Here is a 22,459-nt window from a genome sequence, read left to right on the forward strand (position 1 = left end):
TAATGGAGTTTCCTAAAATATGAGTCGGTTGGTCAGAGGTGCATGCTTTGACTTTGAGTTAATGGCAGTACATTAACAAATACAGGAAAAAGAAACTCTTGTAAATTTATGCCATGCTTTAGAGTTCTCAAACGGTAGAAATACAAAGATAAATAGAGGTTGCCATATTCCACCACAGCACTGTCAATCAATATAACATCCCATATGATCATCAGGATCCACATAGTTCCAGGATTCCAGCACTTATTTCAAATCTGGTTCACATATTAGTTAACTTGATAAACTCCTATACCGAGTGAGCCACAGGACTCAGGATCACATATGCCATACCTAACACCAAGTAAATCAAGCATGAACTGAGTATCTGCAGGTTCAAATACATATACAATTTGCTCATTAGGAGAATAATAAAGCAGGCATATAGCTTAAATTGCTTACCTTAGTATAGTCTACTAAGCCTCCTTTAATCTGCGCCTTAGAATAAGAAGAAAAATCAAAATACTTTCATTTGCTAGATATTTGCAACTCATCAAAATATTTGCAGTTCTATAACATACAAAAAAGAGAGAAAGACTGCATATTTATTTATTTAATCCATTTATACCCCACCTTTCTCCTATATGGAGATGCAAAGTATATTTTTACACTAAACAACAGGAAACAAACATTCTTTTCCAAGAATAAGTCTGAAAGCTACTATAAGCTGTTTAATAAATAAAACCTGTTCTACTAACAGATTGCTTCAGGGTATAAGGAAGAGGAAGGACATGAACTGTGAACTGCTTTAATTAAATGTACTACTAGTGACACTTCTTTCTGGGCCTTTAGTAGATGGGTTTCTCTGTGATGAAGACATGGAGAGGTGAGGCATGGATTTGAGAAATAAACATACAGTAGTCCCACAAATATCCAATCTGCTTATCCCATAGTTTCTATTTTTAAAAATTTCCCCATTTGCACATAGCCAGGCAGATAACTGGATACTTACAGAACCTCAGCATCAGCATAGGGCTTTTTTTGGGAAAAAGAGGTGCCAGAACTCTCAAGAAGGTAATTAAAGAGAAACACTAGTTCATGCCCCCATGAACTTTTAAACTTTTTAAAAGGATTTTGTTTCCACAAAGAGGTACCGGAACTTTGTTCTGCTGCGTTCCCCCAGAAAAAAAAGTCCTGTGTGACTAAGACAGACTTTCGTTTCTAAGCAACTGTCAGCTTTTTAAAATACATAAGTAAATACCTCCACAGTTGAAATCATGGCTTGTTTGTTTCAGCACATAAGAAACATAACGATAAATGACCAAAGTTAACAGTAATGTGTAGCGGCAACCTCAACTTAAAGGAATCTATGCACTAGAAATATACCAACAGTGATACATATAAAAAACACATGGTCAAGCTTTCTGAGGCACAAAAGGCCAGTACTTCAGTAAATCTGCATATGGCTTAAAAGCATCCATTGAATAAACAGCCTGTTCAATAGAGCAGTACACGGGCTTCTACGAAGACAGCACTCTGAGAAGGGGTAGCAATCAAACAGCAGAGAATATCAAAGCAAGTAGTCCTAAAATTAGTCTAGCCAGCTGTGTTTTGAGTTAGAATCATATATGCATGAGCAGCTTCTTTCCTCTGCCTCCTCTTTACTCTGGGCTTAGAAGTAATTAATTGTTGAAAAACTAAAATTGTTATTTTATTTGTTTTAATCGAGGAGCATGTGTGCATTTAAAAAAAAATCTCACTCATAGAATACAAAACCAACCAAGACTCATTAAAATCCAACACTATGAATTTTTACACTAAATTACTGTAACAGTGATAGTACTTTAAAAAAAGCACTCCCTGTTGTAATCTCCATTTCAATGAACTACTGCTGTATTTCCATTTTTCTAAACTGTTTAAAAACTACAACCACAAAAAGTGGTGCATATTTTCCTTATATACAGTTTTTTTTGGCACTCACAAAATCCAAAAACTTTAAATTATAACCATAAAATTAACCTGTAGCCATGAATATATATATTTACCTCTCTAATCTGATTTATCCAGGCTTCTCTTCCAATGAGCTCCTGATGCAAGACTACAGGTGCAGAATTTAACCCGAAGGCCATTGTACTATTACAATTTTCTTTAACAAATGGCTGAATGTCGACATTTAGCTGAAAGATGGTCAAAATATTGTATAAAAAGAAAAGCAGCACTTCATACAACATCAGCATTACCTGTACTTGATATTACCTGGCCAAAAGCTTCCCCACCCCCACTCCCTTTGAATTATCCATACGAAAAGCACTGCTTTTCCAGAGTTCCGGAACGGAAACATTATATTCATATCATCCATGATTCTGTTGTCTGGCTAAAATCTGATTAGTATCAGCATATTGTTCAGCTGCAAAATGCAGATTTTTTAGAAACAGAGAAAGAGGATGTTCATATTTAAAGATACTTTTTCAAAAATTCTAGAAATACAATCTTCAACTTGAATAGTTATGATTTTGCTTCATTCTGTAGTCTTCATTTTATTCAAAATGTAAGAAAGACCATCTCTGAGGGATGTGAGAGTTCCCCAGAGATGGACAAAGCAGTTAGCGTTTTAGCTCAGCTCAGTGAGTAGCTGGGACATACCAATCTTTGAAGTTACAAAGTAAGGAAGAGATAATGAGAGCCCATACCGAGCTGTATGTCTGCTTTTACCTCTGTCCCCAGATTCTAGAACAGGGGTGGCCAAACTTGCTTACTGTAAGAGCCACAAAGAATAAACATCAGATGTCTGAGAGCCACAAGACATGAATGTCAGATGTTTGAGAGCCACAGGAAGGAAGGAAAGCAAGTACATGGGGGAAGGATGCAGAGGTAGAAAGAAAGCAACTTTAACTTTAAATGCATTCTCCAAGCCAGCTGATGGGGCAGTAGGAGTCTTGAGAGCCACACAATATGTGTGCAAGAGCCACAGTTTGGCCACCCCTGCTCTAGAACAACACAGACTCACACGAGGCAAGGCACTGGAAGACTTGTGAATGCATCTCTGAAGCATTTTTAATGGTAAGGGGAGCGGGATTTGGAAGGAGCTGAGACATGTAAGGAAAGGAGAATAATCTCCCCCTCATGCTATCCTTCTGATCTTAAACAACCCCACTGAGAAATATGTAAAGCTGCCTGTACTTGCCTATATGTCTCTAATAACATCGTAAATAGATCCCTCTCGGAGGGTCTTTTTCCAACGCCTCTTTCAGAGGCAGTGGTCCGCCCCCTCCTAAAAAAGATTACATCAGACATGACCGAATTGGCACATTACCGGCCGGTCTCAAATTTGGCCTTTTTGGGCAAAATTATTGAGAGGGCAATGGTGCTACAACTGCAGAGTTTTCTGGATGACGCTTCCATCCTAGATCCACACCAGTCCGGCTTCCGCCTGGGCCATGGGACAGAGACAGTATTCGTCGTCCTCATGGATGATCTTCAGCGGCACCTGGATCGAGGCGGTTTGGCAGTGCTGCTGTTGTTAGACCTATCGGCTGCGTTTGATACTGTTGACCACCAGTTACTGACCTGCCGCCTTGCCGACGCAGGGATTCAGGGGCTGGCCTTGCAATGAAAATATGAACATATGAAGCTGCCATATACTGAATCAGACCCTTGGTCCATCAAAGTCAGTATTGTCTTCTCAGACTGGCAGCGGCTCTCCAGGGACTTAAGCTGAGGTTTTTCACACCTATTTGCCTGGACCCTTTTTTGGAGATGCCAGGGATTGAACCTGGGACCTTCTGCTTCCCAAGCAGATGCTCTACCACTGAGCCACCATCCCTCCCCAATGGCTTTCCTCTTTCCTGGATAGTCAGGGACAAAGGGTGGTGATTGGGGGAGAGCTGTCCCAGAGATACCCACTTAATTGTGGGGTGCCTCAGGAGGCGGTGCTCTCCCCGATGTTGTTTAACATCTACATCTGCCCAGATTGCCCGGAGGTATGGGCTGGATTGCCACCAGTACGCTGATGACACTCAGCTCTATCTACTGATGGATGGATGGCCTGGCGATGTCCCAGAAAATCTGGACCAGGTGCTGCAAGCCGTGGCAGGCTGGCTCAGGCTGAGTAGGTTGAAGTTGAATCCAGCGAAGACAGAGGTCCTGTGCCTGAGCCGTGGCAACCTAGGAAGGGAAATTCCCCTACCGGTCTTTGATGGTGCGCCACTGAAAACAGTGCACAGGGTCAAGAGCCTGGGGTTGCTACTGGAGCCTTCCTTGTCAATGGAGGCCCAGATAGCAGCCACTGCTAAATCCACCTTTTTTCATCTGAGATGGGCGAGGCAGTTGGCTCCCTTCCTGGACCATGATGACCTGGCAACAGTGATCCATGCAACGATCACCTCGAGGCTAGACTACTGTAATGCCCTCTACATGGGGCTGCCCCTGTGCCGAACCCGGAAACTGCAGCTAGTGCAGAACGTGGCGGCCAGACTGTTAATGGGACTCCCTAAGTGGGAGCACATACAGCCTAGGCTGCGGGAACTGCACTGGCTGCCAATTGTGTACCGAATTCGTTACAAGGTGCTGGTTATTATCTTTAAAGCCCTATATGGCCGAGGACCGGCCTACCTTAGGGACCGTCACTCCCCATATGTTCCCCTGAGAGTGCTGCGATCTAGCTTGCAAAATCTGCTGACAATCCCTGGGCTGAAGGAGGTCAAATTGAAAATGACAAGAGAGAGGGTGTTCTCGGTTACAGCTGCCCGCTGGTGGAACCAGTTACCAGAAGAGGTAAGGGTCTTGCGAGACCTTAAACAGTTCCGCCGGGCCTGCAAGACCGTCCTCTTCCAGCTGGCTTTTTGATTTGAATTATTATACCATCGCTATGCAAAGCTATGTTATATTCGTAGCACCAAACTAATCTGTGATTTTAAATTCTTGTTTTATTGATGTTTTAATGTTTAACTGAGAAATAATTGTAAATTGGGGTATTTTATTTTGTTTTATTATTGTATTACTGTAATGCAGTATTTTATGCTATGTGAGCCGCCCTGAGCCTGCTTCGGCAGGGAGGGCGGGATATAAATTAAAAATTATTATTATTAATAAGGTACATAGAAACTTATGTGCATAGAATAGAAAGTTGCAATTCCACCACTCTCCTAATCCAAATTTCTCTCTATAGCTTTTTCTTTTTGCTGTCAAGTTGCAGTAACTTATGGTGTCTCCCTGGGGTTTTCAAGGCAAAGAGACATTCAGAGATGGTTTGCCATTGCCTGCCTCTGTATTGTAACCTTGAACATCCTTGGTGGTCTCTTATCCAGATATTAACCAGGGTCAACCCTGCTTAGCTTTTGAGATCCAATGAGATTGGGTTCCCTATTCATGATCTTCCCGCTGGCTTCCCTAATTTGGCCCTAACACCAATTTGAGAAGATTTATATCCTAGCTACAGAGTTCACTTCCACAATACTGTGAAGTCTTACACTGATGTTTTATTTCTGCGTAGCAGGGCTTACAAGGGATTACTTAATTTTAATATGCATATCCATACCATAGTTTACCAGGACTCTTGCATTATAGCTTGACAGTCAATATAAAGCAAAAAAAAAGGGGGGGGGGACATCCACAGAATTGTCTGTACAAGACATCAGTCCTTTAAACTGGGATGAGTTGCCAGCCATTGCCAAGATTTTCCAAACCCTACCATACTAGCTTCCTATGGCAGGAATTCTTCATTTTACATAATTTAGCCAATGGCAATGTAGTTGCAATAAATAATAAAAGTTTCAATCTCCTTATATAAAGAACTCTTGCTACATGAGAAGATTTTATCCCCTGCCTTATGTTTAGGTTTTATAGTTTTATCCCCAAACCATAGGAACTGCTCTGCCACTGAAGGCCGGGAAGGCAAATCTTCATGTTCTTCTCTGAGGACTGGGCATACTAATTATTTTTAATTTCTATATATAATTTTATGTGTTTTAACAATTTATTAATAGCATATGGTTACAATATTTAATTATCTCTTTTTCTATACTAACCCATATGATATTTCAACCCCCCCTCCCTCCAGTATTTGACTTCCCCAAAGTTATAAATTTAAATTCAATTATAAAGGTACCACTAACCAATCAAAGTTCAATATTTTTCTTCTCTCATTAATATTAAAAAATTGACCAATGTCTTTTTACATTCCACTCTTTCTCCATATATCCTTTAAATTTCTTCCACTACTTTTTGCATATGTCTAAATCATAGTCTCTTAAAGTTTTACTTAATTTGTCCATCTCACTCCACGATAAAACTTTCACAATCCAATCCCATTTCTCTGGTATTTTTCTCTGTTTCCACAGCTGCGCATACAATGTCCTAGCAGCTGAGAGCAAATACCAAATTAAAGTCCTGTCTTCCTTTGGAAATTTTTCTAATTGTAATCCAAGCAAAAAAGTTTCTGCAGTTTTCTTAAAGTCATAACCCAAAATTTTGGAGGTTTCTTGTTGTATCATCTTCCAAAATTAATTTCGATATGTAATTTTTAAAGGCTGTAACTTTCTATGACATGCAGCAGTAATACAGTATAGCAAGGAACCTTCTTTTGGCATATTTTGATTGCTCTAAAGCCAAGAGATGAAGCCCTACTGAGGAAACCCATCTTAGGGGCCCTCCACAGGGCCTTTTCAGCAGCCACGTCTAGGCTCTGGAACTCCCTTTCCAAGGAAGCAAGACTTGTGCCATCTCTTCAAACCTGTTAAAGCAAACTAAAGACATTTTTATTTCAAAGGATCTTCAAATGGGTATTTTTGCTCTCCTATTTTAAGTAAGTTTGTTTTCTGCTGCTATTGTTTTTTTTGTAACTTTTAAAAAGTATTTGATTATTTTAGTGTATTTTAATGTATTCAATATGTGATTTTACTACTTTTTTTGGCTATGCTTCAGTGCCCCAGTAACTAAAGTACTGTGCCCCATGCTTTGCCACATGCTTCAGTGCCCCAGTCCTGAAGTAACTAAATAACTATTCCACAAACAGTTGCTTGGGCAGAATAATTACACCAAACAATATAGTTTTAAAAATTTAAATAAAGTTATCCAAAGATACAGAAGAGAATGAAAAGATACTTCTATACTATTTCAGACTATAAACCCTGAAGGGAGAGGGGAGGCATACCTTATGACTCATAGACATGTGCTTTCCATACTTAAATGCCATATTCTGGATCTCTGCATCATGCTTTGCCAATTCCATTGCAGCTTGGCAGCTCTTTGCTAGCAGGGCACTATGGGAAAGGGAAATTTGTTCTTCCCAAGTTGATATTTCAATGTCATCTGTGAGACCATTTTCCTATAAACACAATAAAAGCTGAACTGAAAACACAGGAAAAAAACAAAGATTAAACACAGTCACAAACGTACCTTCAAGTTCAGAATCCTGATTATGCAGTTAAACATTCATTTATACTGAATAAGAATCTTCTAGAGCAAAGTGATGGAACTTACAAACTGACAAGTGTTAGATATTGAAATTATCTTTTTCTACCTGTCTCCCTTTTATATTAAAACCCAAATCATGCTGATTTTGGTGGTTTTAAAAACAAAGTTATGTATTGGGTCCTACAAAATGTCAATGGAAGGTGATTACCTATACAGATCTTCCCCACCTCCCCCATCCCATGGCAAACTTCAACAACTCCAAAATTCTGGTGCTGGAGGTTGCAGGACGTATGTACACAACAAATCATATCACTGAGAGAGCAGCTATGAGGAGATGAAACTGAGCAAAATTACCCCCACCTCATTCTTGTGTCACAGAGCATCTTGTACATATGGAGAAAGACTAAAGTAGGATTTTTTTTTAGTTCCCCCTACTTAGTACATTAGCCCAGGCCTTGACCTTCTGGTTTCAGGTCTTCAGATGTCTCAGAGCAGCATGGGAAAGGGGGAGGACAGAAAGTATAATCATGCCAGCCAAGACACTTACACTCATACTTCTTTAGATGCAGCCCTTATACCTTTAAATGATCACGTTAGTTTACTATAGCTACTAACAACTAATTATTGATCTAATCTAAGTGTGTTGATGAAGCAAACATTTTATCAAACATCAAAACAAAAAATGAGAAAACTTATAAATGCTGGCTGAGGAAAAGACTACTGGGAAGAAAAGGGAAGGAATGAGCAGGAAAGAGTTCATGACTTCTCTTCTGTCCTGCTGTTTCTCTGAAAATTACTAGTACTTTCTGATACATTGTAGAAGAGACTCACTAGCTCATATAAATATGCCTTATGAATATGTCACATCACTCAGGAACATCCCTGGAGAGGTGCTGCCAATCACGATACGTGGACCAATGGGCCAACCTGATACAAAACAGTTTCCTAGGCTCACAAATATTTTAGCTGCAAGTGGAGACCTGCAAGAAACTTGTGGAGAGAATGAATCTCTTCCCCCTCTTTGCTTCCTTCTTCCTCTTCCCTCTCTTTCTCCCCTTTCCCTTATCTGTCAATCTACCCCATCTCTTTTTCCCCCAATTCCTTCTCTGTCAATCTACCCACCCTTCTCTGATAACCTACTCTCTATTTCCCTCCTCTCTCCCTTTCCCTTTATCTCTTCTTCCTTCCCTTTTCAACTACCCCAACACCCTTGGCACTCCACTACTCCCCCACACTTGGCATTCACTCACCCCCCCCCCCATCCTTGCTTCCTTCCCACCTACCCCACCCTTGGCATCCACTCCCCCCACCCTTGCTGACTGGGTTGAGAAGGTGGTGGCCTTGGGGAGACTGCAGGTGGTATCCAGTACCAGCAGCTCCAGGGGCATCATGCTGGCCATGGGGAGGCTGTGAGAGAGACCCAGTGGTGGCTCCCAGGGCATCCCATTGGATACAGAGAGGCCACAGGAGGGACCCAGTGGCAACGGCAACTCCCAGGGTGTCCTGCTGGCCAGGGAAGGCTACAAGAGGGAACCAGCAGTGGCAGCACCTCTCAGGGCATTGTGCTGGTCATGGGGAGGTGGATGCCAAAAGTTGATGAGATTGTTGTCTGCACATGCGCAGACAACACTTTTCTTTTAGGGAGAATTTAAACCCCCCAATGTATTTTAAAGTTTTCAGATTCTTCTGCAAACCTGGGGAATCCCCTAAGTGTGCAGAAAAAATCTCTTTTCCCTCCATGTGCCCCTGACCTGTGGATTTAGATATCTGCACAGACGGGCCATATTGGGAATTAGACCTATAGATGTGGAGTTCAAACTTAGGTGGCTTGAGTACTCTGATAAAGGTCCCCCATCCTCTTTACATTTATAGTAAAGGTAAAAGGTAGTCCCCTGTGCAAGCACCAGTCGTTTTCGACTCTGGGATGACGTTGCTTTCACAACATTTTCACAGCAGACTTTTTAGGGGGTGGTTTGCCACTGCCTTCCCCAGTCATCTACACTTCCCCCCAGCAAGCTGGGTAGTCATTTTACTGACCTAGGGAGGATGGAAGGCTGAGTCAACCTGAGCCGGCTACCTGAAACCAGCTTCTGCCAGGATCGAACTCAGGTCTTGAGCAGAGTTCAGACTGCAGTACTGCAGCTTTACCACTCTGCGCCATGGGGCAGGTACATTTATAGTATTTACTAGTAATACGGCCTGTTTACAACAGGCTCTAGAAAGAGGCTCTGGGTGAGTGCCCCCCACCCTTGCTGTCTTCCACCCACCCAAGTGAAGGTATGCACTTCCCCCCCATACACCTGAAGGGGAGCTGATGTCTGTCATCTGGAGAGCAGCTGTAATTCTGAATGATCTCCAGCCCCTACCTGGAAATTGGCAACAGTAGTTCCCCAGGAGGAAATGGCATTGTATCTGTTTGAGGTCTTATCCATCCTCAACCCCTTAAATTTCCAGTAATTTCCTAACCTGGAGTTGGCAACCATATCGCCTTCCCTCTATCTGTTCCTCTTTCAGCTTTCCATTGCCTTCCCTCTCCCTGCAGTTTCTACATAGGAAAAGAACAGTCTTTCTTCACACTGCTGGAGAGGGGGGAGACCAAAGCAGCTTACATCATTCCCCTCTCCCCATTTTGATCTGTACAATCTTGTAAATTAGGTTAGGCTGAAAGTCTGTGATGGCCCGAAATCACCCAGTCAGCTTCCAAAGCAAAAACCTGGGTCTGGCAGACTCCGCTCTGAAGTCCACCCCCCCCCCCCCAACCTTGGCTTTCACTCATCTCCATCCTCACCCTTGCTGTCTTCCCACTCACCCGGCTTTCCATCCTCCCCTTCCCCGCAAGTGTGTGTGTGTGTGTGTGTCCCCGTGTCTGTGGTGGCTCAAAGCCCTGAAACAGGTCCAGAATGCAGAAAAGAATAATTGGTGTGTGTGTGTATGTGTGTGTGTGCAGGGGGACCCTGACAATGGTCACACAGCCACTGAAGTACATCATTCCTTTTGTAGTGCATTGTTGACACCTTTTCCTGTCATATCCAGCCTTGTGGTGTTTAGCATCAGTGTGAGCTTGCGGCATGATTTTTTTTTTTTTTTGGCCTGGCCTGGTTGAGTATGCACATCAAGGCAGGTCATTTTCTGTAGGGGAATTTATCTGATTTCAGTTTTCCATCTTCTGCCCCCTCTCTGCAGCATCTACCTAGTAAATAGTCTTTCTCCACAATGGGGACAAAAGCAGGAAGCAACCAATCTCTGTAGGGTATAACAACACAGCCCTCACCTGGAGATTGGCAACAATGGTTCTCCAGGCAAAAATAGCTAATTTTGAGAATGGTTTCAATGCCATGGTACCTGGCTGAGATCCCACCTTTTCTCAAATGCACCCTCTCCAGGCCCCACCCACCAAATCTCCAGGAATTTCCCAACCTGGATTTGGCAACTGCTAATTCATGTTGGCTGTCATAGAGGGATTGCTGCTGAACAGGAGCAAGCAGCTGGACCTAGTTAAGTCATACTGGCTGGGTGGCATCAAGTCTAGGGTAGCCTAGGGTAGCCAACCTCCAGGTGGAGCCTGAAGATCTCCTGGGATCAGAACTAAATTCCAGACAACAGATTTCTCTCCCCATCCTGGAGAAAATAACTGCTTTGGAGGGTGGACTGTATGCTATTCTATTTACCTGAAACCTCTTCCTTTACTGAGAAAAGCCTGGATTGTTTAGCAAAAGCCTCTGGCTAGCACTTTCTTGGGGGAAATAAGCAGGGCCTTGCCTCCCTGGCTATTTGTGTGGCCTTTGGAGGATGTGTGCTGAGAGGCCTTTCGTGAGGCCACAGCAGCTCTGCAGAGAGAACACAGAGAAGAGCTGGCTGTCTCTGAGGTGAGATTGTTAACATTCCTGGGTCTGAGTAGGTGGGCAGAGGAACATGTCTCTCACAGTTTACTGTTTGCTTTGCATCAGCGTTGTTTGTGTGTGTGGCGGGAAGACAGACTTTCCCAGACTACAACAGGCCCTGAGGAGAGGCAGTAGTAATCAGTAAGGCTCCAAGAGAACCTCTCAGCAGAGAACTGCATTACTCAAAGGTCAGTGGCCTTCTGATGGGGTTCTGGCTTGACAGGGCTGGCAGTAGGCGGGTCACAGTGAGGCTACCCAATGACAGAGGGGAGTGGTGACAGAGTGCAAGGCCACTCTTGCAGTTGCCACAACTTCCAATAAAAATTGAGGACTGAGCCAACATGTTGAGCTTTTATTGTATCTATGACGATATGCCTCCAGAAAAAAAAATGCTTACCTATATAAAGAAACTTTAAGAGATTAGATGAAGATTCAAAAAGAGGATTTTAATTAGATCTATCCAGTCATAGTGAATAGGTACTTAGTACTTGATGGCATTGCTGTGTAAACTATTTGTCAAGTTACTGTAGCAGGAAAATAACGGAGCCGCACACATTACTGGTATGAAGCGAGGTTTTTTACTTCTGGTACCAAAAGCAGGGTCCAGTTGAGCATCATAGCTCCAAAATACTGAACCTCCCCCCGCCTCCGATCCTCAGACCGTCTTTTTAAGCACAAAGCAAGCTTAGCAGGCAGGCTCACAAGTTTATCTGATTCAACATTCCCCACTCCCTTGCTCTCCTTCTAGTACTTTTCCATACCTCCTGTCTCCATGCTTTATCAGCTCCAGCAAGAAGCTTCTCAGTGAGGACCCTTTGTGTTATCCTAATACACATCTGTGAACACCAACCCACTGAAGGCTGACTGTGCTTCTAACGAGCACTGCATCAGACACCCACTTTTTGAAGGCAGAAGCATGCTTTCATTCATTATTATAGGGGCATTCATTAATTATTCAGGGGTCCCCCTTCATTACATTTAAGATACCTTTCTACATTTAACATTTTTTGGGGGTGGGGAGGAAATCTTCAAATGATCTCTCACCTCTGCTGATGCACCACATTTTTATTGGCTGTTATAATTAGGTGATCCTTAATTTCCTGAACAGTTATCTGGTTGACATACCTATTTCTGCAATGGCACCTCTGCCTTTTGTGACCATCTCCCTTGCTATCATAGCCACCTTGCGAAGCTTAAGAAAACTAAGGCTATGCCAAGGATATATGGCTGTAAGGTTATTGAAACCTGGGGTGCATTTTGTCACTGTTTTCAGAATGATCCAAAAGGTAGCTTTTTAAAAAGTGACCAAACAAGAAAAGAAACTGTAGAGAAAGTACCCATGTCATATAACAATCCTGCCCCTGTGAGTTTCTTCAATTAAATCACTTAGAAACAAGTAAGAGCTAAATCTGCATGACACCATAATTTTCCAGCAAGGTATTATCTGTCATGAAATTGGTAACGAATGAAATAAAATCTCCCCATTCAGCTCTAATCTTCCTCCCTTGTGGCTATTGCCAAGGAGTGCTGTGTTGCAAGGGAGGAGATAATATGAGACTGATGGGAAAAGTAGTACGATTCTGCAAAGCCAAGTTGCTGAACATTGTATCAAAATTCATTGCTTTCAGACACAGCATTTACTTGCATGAAGGAGAAGGGGGGAGTAGGGAAGAGAAGGAAAGAAAAACCACATGTTTGATGCTATATATATGATGACAAATGGGAAACTCAAGACTTAACTCTAGCTGTGTGTCATTTGACAGCCACAGTGTCAAACATTTGTTTCAAAATTTTCTTGGCTTTCAGAATGACCAGGAGAGAAAAGGGGCAGCCCTTTAAAAATCTGATTATTAGCTCACAGTTTAAAATATATTCTGAAAATGATAAACCAGTGGCTGCAGCTTGGACCACATTTCCTTAGATTAAAAAAAATGAAATGCTTGATGGACAATTATAGCAAGATAGCTGGCTCAGAAATGTGTTTTAATATTACTCTGCTTTCCAGAGTAAATTCCACTAAATCCCAGTCTCATTAATACAAATACTGAAAACAAGAGTAGCAGAAATTTACAAAAGAAGGTAACAAGGGTGGATTGATGTGAGCTCATTCATTTTTAAGAAAGATACAAATTAATTTTCTATTTTTGCACTTGCATGTATCTGGCAACATATTTGGATCACCTGAACATGTTCTGTATGTTTAATCTAAATGTTCTTTCAGGTTTAACCAACAGGATTGGGGCTTCTAACGAAGTTAGCAGACAGAAGTACACAGTAACATTGCGCACAGATCTACCAAGCACTGCTTGACTATTCAACAAAGCTTCTGTGTGCATAGGCAGCACCAAGTACAATGTACTCCCTGTCCCATTACATCCAGAGGTAGCTTAGAAATCACTGGGGCTTTTTTTGGTAGAAAAAACCCAGCAGGAACTCATTTGCATATTAGGTCACACCTCTGACACCACCATTGTTTACACAACAGGAACTCATTTGCATATTAGGCCTCAACCCTGATGTCAAGACAGCTGGAACGGTGTTCCTGCTCAAAAAACCCCCTGAAAATCACACAAAATACAGTGGTTATAGCAGCTAACAGAAAATAAATACTGAAAGCATTCCAATTTAATGTACTGTCTTATTTCAGCTGAACCAGCTTCATTTATCCAAAATGAAATGCAAACATCTGAAGAAACAAACACATGATTTTTCCCTACTACAAAAATGGTACAAATACCTGAGTACTTCAAAAATGTATACATAAACAGTTATAAACTTGTTTCTCCCTATAAATACACATGTGTTAATTTTAATGCACAATTTAAAGGATATTTTAACACCTGTTTGTTACACTGTCATATTTGGTATTACAAATGCCAGTTAACTCTACCAGAACAATGTGCAGACTTTTTTTTAAAAAAAACCAAAACCCCAACCTGGATCACTTACTGTTTCAGCTACAAGTGAAATGATTCAACAATCTTTATTTTCCCATTTGGGTAGGAAAGAAGCCAATAAAATTATGAGTCTTCAACAGCAGCAACACACTTACTCTGAAAGCATCTTGGATGTGATTGATGTCTCACTTAGCAGATGTCTTACTGCTTGTTGAACATGACAGGACATAGTTTATTGGTCTATTAATACATGCCTTTGATGTTTGTGATAAAAAAGGGTTAGAATAAATGGGTCCATAAAATACACCCTGGAGTGCCTTAATACTTTATTTTACTCAAATTCTAGAGAAACCTATTTTTTTAAAATGAAAAAGTGGTTATGTCCTTCTACTGCCTTAAAGAGGCTCTTCCTAAAAGAAAAAGGATGAGGGTGGACCGAGAAAGAAAGTATAACCTTTCCTCATTCCAATATTATATAGGAATGTACATATCTAGTTTAGATCTACCTTCCCTTGTATTGTCTGTATCCCTTGCGCTGAAAGCCTTCTTCCTTAACTCCCAATTTTATACGCATGGACAGTCAAGTAAAACTTAGGCCAGTGCCACACTAGATCCTGGTTCAGCCCTATCCCCAAACTGATTTTTTACACTAGAATCATAAAATCATAAACTCACAGATTTGGTTTCTATGATTCCATGATTCAAGTGTAGCATGTCAGTTTGGAGACAGGGCTGAACCAGGATTAAAAGTCTAGTGCGGAACTGGCATTAGGTTTCCAAAGCAAGCTCTTAGTGAAATTTTAACTTAATTGTCCTCCAAGTGGCCAAGTAACATTTGGCATTCATAGAATATGTTGAATACTCTTAAAGTAGCAACTCTCTGATTCTGTAAAATTAGGTACTCACAAAGGTACACTGGCATATTAATGTTAGAAATAAAACTAGAAATGTAATGAACTTGTATTCATCTGCCTTGATGTGGTACTTATGTCAAGGTACTCACATGAAAAGTGCATAGAAGCCAGTACAAAATGACTTCGTGGTAGTTGAACTCTACCTTCATTTTTCACTTACGTACTCTCAAATTAGTTTTTAGACAAAACTATGCCCAGTTTGACCTATCTAAGGCATATACTGTCAGGAATACTTTAAACAAGACAATAGTAAGGAGCTAGTGACTTAAACTTCATTTTGAAAAAGCTTTGTTATAGTGAAAAGTTGTACTGTAAAGAATTTGTTCTACATGGCATTACTTAGGTAAAATCTTAAACTGGAAACTTATGAAACCAGCTAAGAAATTAGATTACATAAACATTACATCAAAACTGGTATGTCTGGTTGGTTGTTTATAGCTACTTATTATAGTCATAAAAATGGCTCATCAATGCTTTTAATGCTTTTAAAGAGAAAACCCAAGAGACTGGGTACATTGGCACCTATGTTGTTTCACCTTCTTCTTCTCCTTAAAGAATTTTGGTCTTCATATTTATTCCTCTTTTGTAACCTTTGCGTCTGCTATTTTACACTGTAACCATTTGTGCTGAGTCAATATATATGGAGCCTAAGCATGAACAAGACTAGGAAACATTTATCCCGCTTGCACAAATGGGCAAAACAAAGCTTGAGAGATGACTTTTCCAAGTACAGCCAGCCCATAGAATACTTGACACAAAGTACCTATTAAGTTAGCCAGTCTATCAATGGAAGATATTTTTATAAATACCACATTATATACAGCAATGGCATAATTATGAAACAGTAAACAATTGAAGTCACTGACTACAGCATGCCATCCATATGCAGTATACAGCTAACCAGTTTAGTATACAACTCCTCTTTCTGGCTGCGAAAGAATGAAGGTTAAGAGATAAAAGCTAGTCAATGAATCCATGGAGGATAATTTTAAATATTAACAAAGCATGCATTGTTCATCATTATTAGGCCCCGTACAGGTGAGAAACATAAAAACTAGACCTCACAAAAACTAATATTCAGTAGATAATTTCATGTACTACCACTACCAATCCATCATACATACTCAAGAGAGCCAAGCAGGGTTCAAGAGAGACACAACGTATGAGAATAGCACACACATAGGGATCACAAGATGACACAGTAATATAAACATCTTCTCTTTTCCCTTCCATACACACAAAAGAAACTCACCACTTTGTGCTTGACTCCTTGTCTTTGTAGGCAAGGAGCATCATATCATTTACTGCCAATGTCCCCCCCCCCCCCCCGGTAAACAAGCCAAGTGGTAACTGAAACTTCAGCTCAACCAGTACAAATACTGTGAAACCTAGAACTCTTTTCCAAATTCCACCTACACAATCTTCATGGGACAAACCAAGAACTGCAGGCCACATCAATACAGACTGCTGCCGCCACACACTCCAAGTGACTGATGCCAAGCCAGATCAGAACAATGCCCTTGCTTCTCCATATTGCTGTTTACCCAGGAGTAGATGCAAGCACACATCAGCTTTCCTCCTCCTGCCCAGCACACAAGGCTTCAAACCTACATTTAAATAAGTAACTGCAACAAGACCACCAAGCTTCAGGTCAACTAGTCAACAACAATCACTGTTCTGCCTGTCCTTATGAAGAGGTATGTTTTTCCTCCCTAATTTCCTTATCCCGTTTGATCTCCCATCTCATTGGAAATACGCTATCTTGGTCATGATAGCATTGCTTAGGAATCAGAAACAGGGCAAAAGGCAAGCTTGACTTAGGAAAAGCCAAGAATGGACTGAGGAAGAATTGAACTTGTGTGTACTAAGTTGTTCAGCCAGAAGCAGGCATAGTATAGCTTTAGTTGAGCTGTAAAATTTCAGGCAGATTGGGGGAAATTAGTATTTGAATTGACTTCCACATAAAACATTATTTACACATAAAAAATCTGCATCTCAGGAAGAAATGCAGTATGGAATATTCTCATGTGTCCCCCTTCCCCAATGGCTTGGTTTAGATAGGAACATTTTAAGTAGCAGAATATTCCCTAGTCCTTTATCTGAAATGCAACAGTCTAGCAACTGCAATATCACACTGAGCATCTACTCATCTTTTAGCTTAATCTGTTCTCTCCAGTTCCCTATTTTTATCTAAAGTGTGTGTGGGGGGGGGGGGGAGAAGAAAATTATTTGAGCACATATTCCGAGTAATATTTGTGATTCCAAGGACTTACCTTTGCTAAATTCAAATTTTCATAATATATCCCTTGTACTAATTCACCAATGGCACTTGACATAATCTCTACAACCTGAAAGAAAGAACACAAGTTTTAAGTAGGATAACTAATTACAGATTTGCCAAAATGATCTAAATTGAAAGAGCACTCAAAAATGCTTTCCCATGTAATAACAAATATTCTGTATACTGGAACTGCAAACTTATTACTTTCACTTCCTACCAAACCCAATGTTTATTAAAACTATGAATTAAACAAATTGCCAGAAGTTCAAATATTACAATATCCCCAGTCTGAATGCAGACTTTTTTGTCTAAAGTCCATAAATAGTTAATCACTGTATTCAATTTAATACACTGGATACATAGTGAAGCCATCTTTAGGTGTCTGCTCTAACCACGTGCACCAAAATGTCCACAAACACAGAACTGTCCAAATCATATTTAACAAGCTATTATTATTAAGGGTTCTCAAATGCTCACATTAAAGAGCCAAAAAGCTGAACCTGATCCAAAATGTAAAAGCAAACAGTATCACTGCACCTACTGTTAGAAATCAGAGCTCTGCACATGAACTCCCTTACCTGGAACAATATACACAGATTTACTGCAATTCATTCAATGCAGCGGTATCAAGTATGCATACCTCAAAGCCACCCTTCCACTCGTTCATAGGTTTATTTCAATGATTAATTTCTTATGTATATACTGCTATATCAAATTCCCACTATCTCTTTCCTAAAATTTAGCTCTTTTGTTATTGAATTAAAGGATTTTATTTCAGTTTTTATCGTTCTTGTAACTGAAGATGGTATGTCTGATGATAAAGCCCCCAAAAGCAACATGTATAAACCTCTTAACATTTTTTGCAGTTCTTAGTTTTTGCAAGAGATCTCCAACCTTATTATATTTGGTTTCTTACAAACACACCCTGTATTTATACACAAACTTTTGCATATAGTAGCTATTAAAGAGACATATTGGTGATACCAGTGAATTAATTTGCAAGCCCTATTTAAAAACAGCTTCATTTTGGGAGGGGAAAGTTGTCTTACCCTCTCAGTAACCAGATACTAAAGGAAATATTGTACTAATATGAGCTACAGGGGAACTGAAAGGACAATGATCCTACAGTGTCAACCCAGATGTGTTGAGTTATTTAAGTGGGGAACAGAGAAAATGAGGGTTTTTTGGGGGGGAAGGTATCAGATAAGCCCTATGCCCAAATCCAGAAGGATAGTGTATCATCAATAGGTCTATGAAAGCCTGAAACCAAATGCTCAGTGTCAGATTATATTACAGTTTATACAAGCAACATCTCAAGATTCCTCTGATGGCTGGGACATATAATACAGATCAATCACTCACTAAAAAATATTATGGTTTGTGAAACAGTTGGAGCCCAGACACACAGTGGTAATACGAAGAAGAGAGTTTACAAAGACATTGAGTCCTACCTCTAAATGTCAAAGTGATAGTATGAGCTTTAACAATGCTTCTAGCTGTGGATAGTACTGCTCCCCCCACCCTTCTCTGAAACTCTAGACAGAACATGACCGAGCGCAAGAGCCTTTACTTTAATCAGCACATACCAGGATATGAAAGTTTTACTGATTTCAAAAAAGGACATTATTTGAAAAATTTAAGTGTCTTTCTTGCAGCTCCATCATGTCTTTACTCCTTCACTGGGAAGAGACTCTCAAAATTGCTGAAGCCAACATTATATAACATTCATATACAAGATTCATAGTCAATTGAAGATGTATGTGTAATGTCCTAATAACCATTGTTTTCCTTTCCTAAATCCCCATTTGTTGAAATAACATTACTGATGAGCAAGCAGTCTTTCAGGGATGCTTGTCTGCTGTTGCCGATCCTGTCATTAGTAGTAGGAGACAAGTAGGATACCTGTGAGGACTCATGGGTGGGAGGGAAATCTCATTTCCCCATTCCCTCTGGCTTTTCCTTTTTGCTGCTTATAGAAGTGTCTGCAGCCCATTCTTTTCTCCTACCCACCTACCTACATACATTTTGCTGTTCTTCCCTATGGCACCCTTTTCCCCCTGCCTCTCACCTTTTTCTGTTACTTCCACCTATCACTTCATCTTTCCCCTTTTTTTTGTTCCTGTGCCTTTCTTTCCTCCTCACTTTTTCCTCACTCCTGTTCCTACACTGTCACTGATTGAAGCTTCAAATCCACAGTAATGTTGGCTCCAGATTGCTTAGCAACCGCAACAGCCAACAGCATCCCCACAATGTAGTCTCATGAGATCTCAGTGGTACACTTTTCTTCTATGAGTTTGGGTTTTTTCCCTAACCCCTCATGCATATTTTTATATTTCATATCTTTCTGAAAATTGGGGCTTCCCCCAGGTTTACAGAACCCCGCCCCCCCAATTTGTCAATTGCCCCTTTGTGTGGATTTTTTGAATGACATATCACAGACCAGTTTAGAATTAGATATAATGATAGCATTAGAGATACATCTTAAAACTGAAGGAAAAGATCTATGTCCAGTAACATCTAAATAGTGGTATGGTTTTCCTCCCAACATCACTGAGAACTCAGGCTGCATAGATGGCTGTAGCTGGTATTATGTCTCAATCGGGGTCATCTAGGTGCCCAATTAAATCCTTTCCATTCTTTCTTTATCATAACAAATGTCATCTACCTCCTTGGAAAAGGAAGCAACATCAAGGGATGAATGAGATCAACCAATGCACAGGTGGTTGTCTTAAAAGTGTGAGGGCTTTAAAGGCTTAAGCAGGACAGGAGAGAGAAAACATACTGGTACAATGGAGCACTTGCGCCCTTAAACAATCTGAGACAGCCAGCGCTGAATGAAAAAGCATAGGAGATCTTCTGTGTTCCCATAATACAGGATGAAAAATATTTTGAAAAGAAAAATTTAAGCAAGATGCAGCAAAGGAGTGAGTGAAGGAGAGTTATCTTGGAGAATTGTTTTGCATTTAATGATATTAGAGGGAAACTCTTATTAAAATGATCTAAGAGTTGCATCAAATATTGGTGCACAGAATGAAGAGAGATTGGAGGATGGGAAGAGAGAAATGCTGCTTGGGAAAAAATGAGCAAGCTGTTTGCCTTGAGAACTGTGTTCTTCTCACCTACCAGCCTCTCTGGCAATTAACCATCTAATTGTACCTCTAAAAACGAAGAACTTTCCAAAAGCTAGAATAATGACAGAAGAGAAGCATTATCTCTCCTTCCCTCCCACCCCAATCATTCCTGGAAAGCCAACTATTACAGAGCCTGCTGACAATCACAAAGAGCAGGAACTTGAATCAATCATTTATAACTAAAGCAATAGACTGCTTTCTAAATCTCCATTCATACCCTTCCCAACCAAAGCAAAGTCACCTGCCATTGTTTATTAAGTATTTTATATTCCAGTCTTTAGACTTTTATTACTCTTTACATTTTATTTGTAAATTACTCTGCCAAAGTATGGTTTTATTTTCTAAGAGGCAAGTGTGAATTTACTAATGAGTAACTACAGAGTTTAGAGTACAGCTGGGCAATTTTTGGACTGTGTGCAATTCCTGCCCCCCAGGCTGTAGCCCACTTCTTCTCTTAGAATTCTGAATAGATACCTTAAAAGGATGATGATGATAATAATAATAATAATAATAATAATAATAAATTGTATTTCTATCCCGCCCTCCCCGCCTAGGCGGCTCAGGGCGGCTAACAACATTTAAAACAATTAACATAGATAGATAAAACATTAAATTTAACAATTAAAATTTTTAAACATAAAAATCAGTCAATTAAATTAAATACATAATTCAAATTGCATTAAATGTATCTGGCAGCAATAAAATTATTTTGGCGCTGGTTCTGCCAGTTTAAATGGTTCCATAATCGTATTATGGATGGCAGCTCTTTATTCCAAGCAACTCAGCAGTTGATATCAGTGGCTGTAACAAGCATGGTTTTCCCACCTTTGTTTTCCTAAATATGATTTATATGATTTAAAAGAATGTCAGATCACATTTACTTGCAGTATACGGCTATGAAAATATAATTTTAGTTATATTTTATCAACACTACCTTTTTTATTTCCTTCACAACAACAACTTGTCTGGCATGATTCATTAAACCTTCTTGAAAGAACAGAACTTGATATATACTGTTACCATACTGATAATGAAACTCAAGGCTGTAATGTATAAGAAATTCAGTAATAATGATGTAAGTGAATTATAAGATTAGTATTACATTGCTGAAATACTGTGTTACATTTAAAGATCTTCCAGGAAGCTTCATCTACCTAAGGGCTTTTTCCTACCATTACTTCTCACAACTGTGCAAGCTCTTCTCAAAGCCTCTGATGTGATTTTGATCTAAAGTTTTCCACCAGCAGTTTCATGGGGAAAGTCTGTAGGGTAAACAGCAGCATGTGTACACACACCTAATGTTGCTAAATACCATTAACACGCCTTTCAGCAAACAACATATGAGTGCAAGCCATTCAAGCAAGCCACTTGCCTGTTTAATAATTCAAAGAAAGTAAGAGCCTCTCTCTTTTGGCAACAAATGACTGAATTTTGATGTCCATCTAGGCAGAGAGGATGGGAGATGGTTTGTCCAAGCACAGAACAGCTCCCCTTATTGCCAACTGTTAGAATCTCCATCCTGTTCTTTCAGAGATTTCACTGCTGGCTCTGGGCCTGGATTTGGAGGACAGGAGTGTTTAGATACCAGAAGCAGTTTTTCTTTTGTGCTCCAAAATCCATCTTTCTGTTTTAGCTAACTTGAAAAAAATATCTAAATGTTAGATCTGTAACATGTGGGTAAACACTGCTTTATTATTTTACATTTCATTGGAACTATGGGCAAGACAAACTTAATTGCATCTAGTGGGCCCAATCAAGCCAAAATCAGCTGCAAATTAGCTTGGACACAAATGGCTCCTTATGGGTGAAAACCATCCCTCTGTATATGGCTTCTACCTCCAAAATTCACAGACTAAGGCCACCCTAATTCAGTAGGGCGATAACTGTCCAGGTACAATGTTACCATCCCTTGAGCTGCCTTGATTGTTAATGTGACCCAGCAAGCCAAACACAGGTAATAAACTAA

General features: G+C 40.3%; 1 protein-coding gene across 2 annotated transcripts in view; it reads right to left on the reverse strand.

The window, feature by feature from the left end:
• Positions 1 to 22,459, reverse strand: part of PDSS2 (decaprenyl diphosphate synthase subunit 2) — a 95,453-nt gene that overhangs the window by 15,485 nt on the left and 57,509 nt on the right. Inside the window, exons 4-7 of one of the 2 annotated variants that reach the window (XM_060237785.1) lie at positions 17,355 to 17,429; positions 7,127 to 7,300; positions 2,022 to 2,153; positions 439 to 474 (exon numbers count right to left, since the gene is read on the reverse strand). In XM_060237785.1, the coding sequence (XP_060093768.1) occupies positions 439 to 474; positions 2,022 to 2,153; positions 7,127 to 7,300; positions 17,355 to 17,429 (417 nt within the window). The remainder of the gene's footprint in view (positions 1 to 438; positions 475 to 2,021; positions 2,154 to 7,126; positions 7,301 to 17,354; positions 17,430 to 22,459) is intronic. The other variant, XM_060237793.1, reaches the window with a different exon arrangement.

This window comes from Heteronotia binoei, chromosome 1 (genome assembly GCF_032191835.1).
Source record: "Heteronotia binoei isolate CCM8104 ecotype False Entrance Well chromosome 1, APGP_CSIRO_Hbin_v1, whole genome shotgun sequence".
Classification (NCBI taxonomy): domain Eukaryota; kingdom Metazoa; phylum Chordata; class Lepidosauria; order Squamata; family Gekkonidae; genus Heteronotia; species Heteronotia binoei.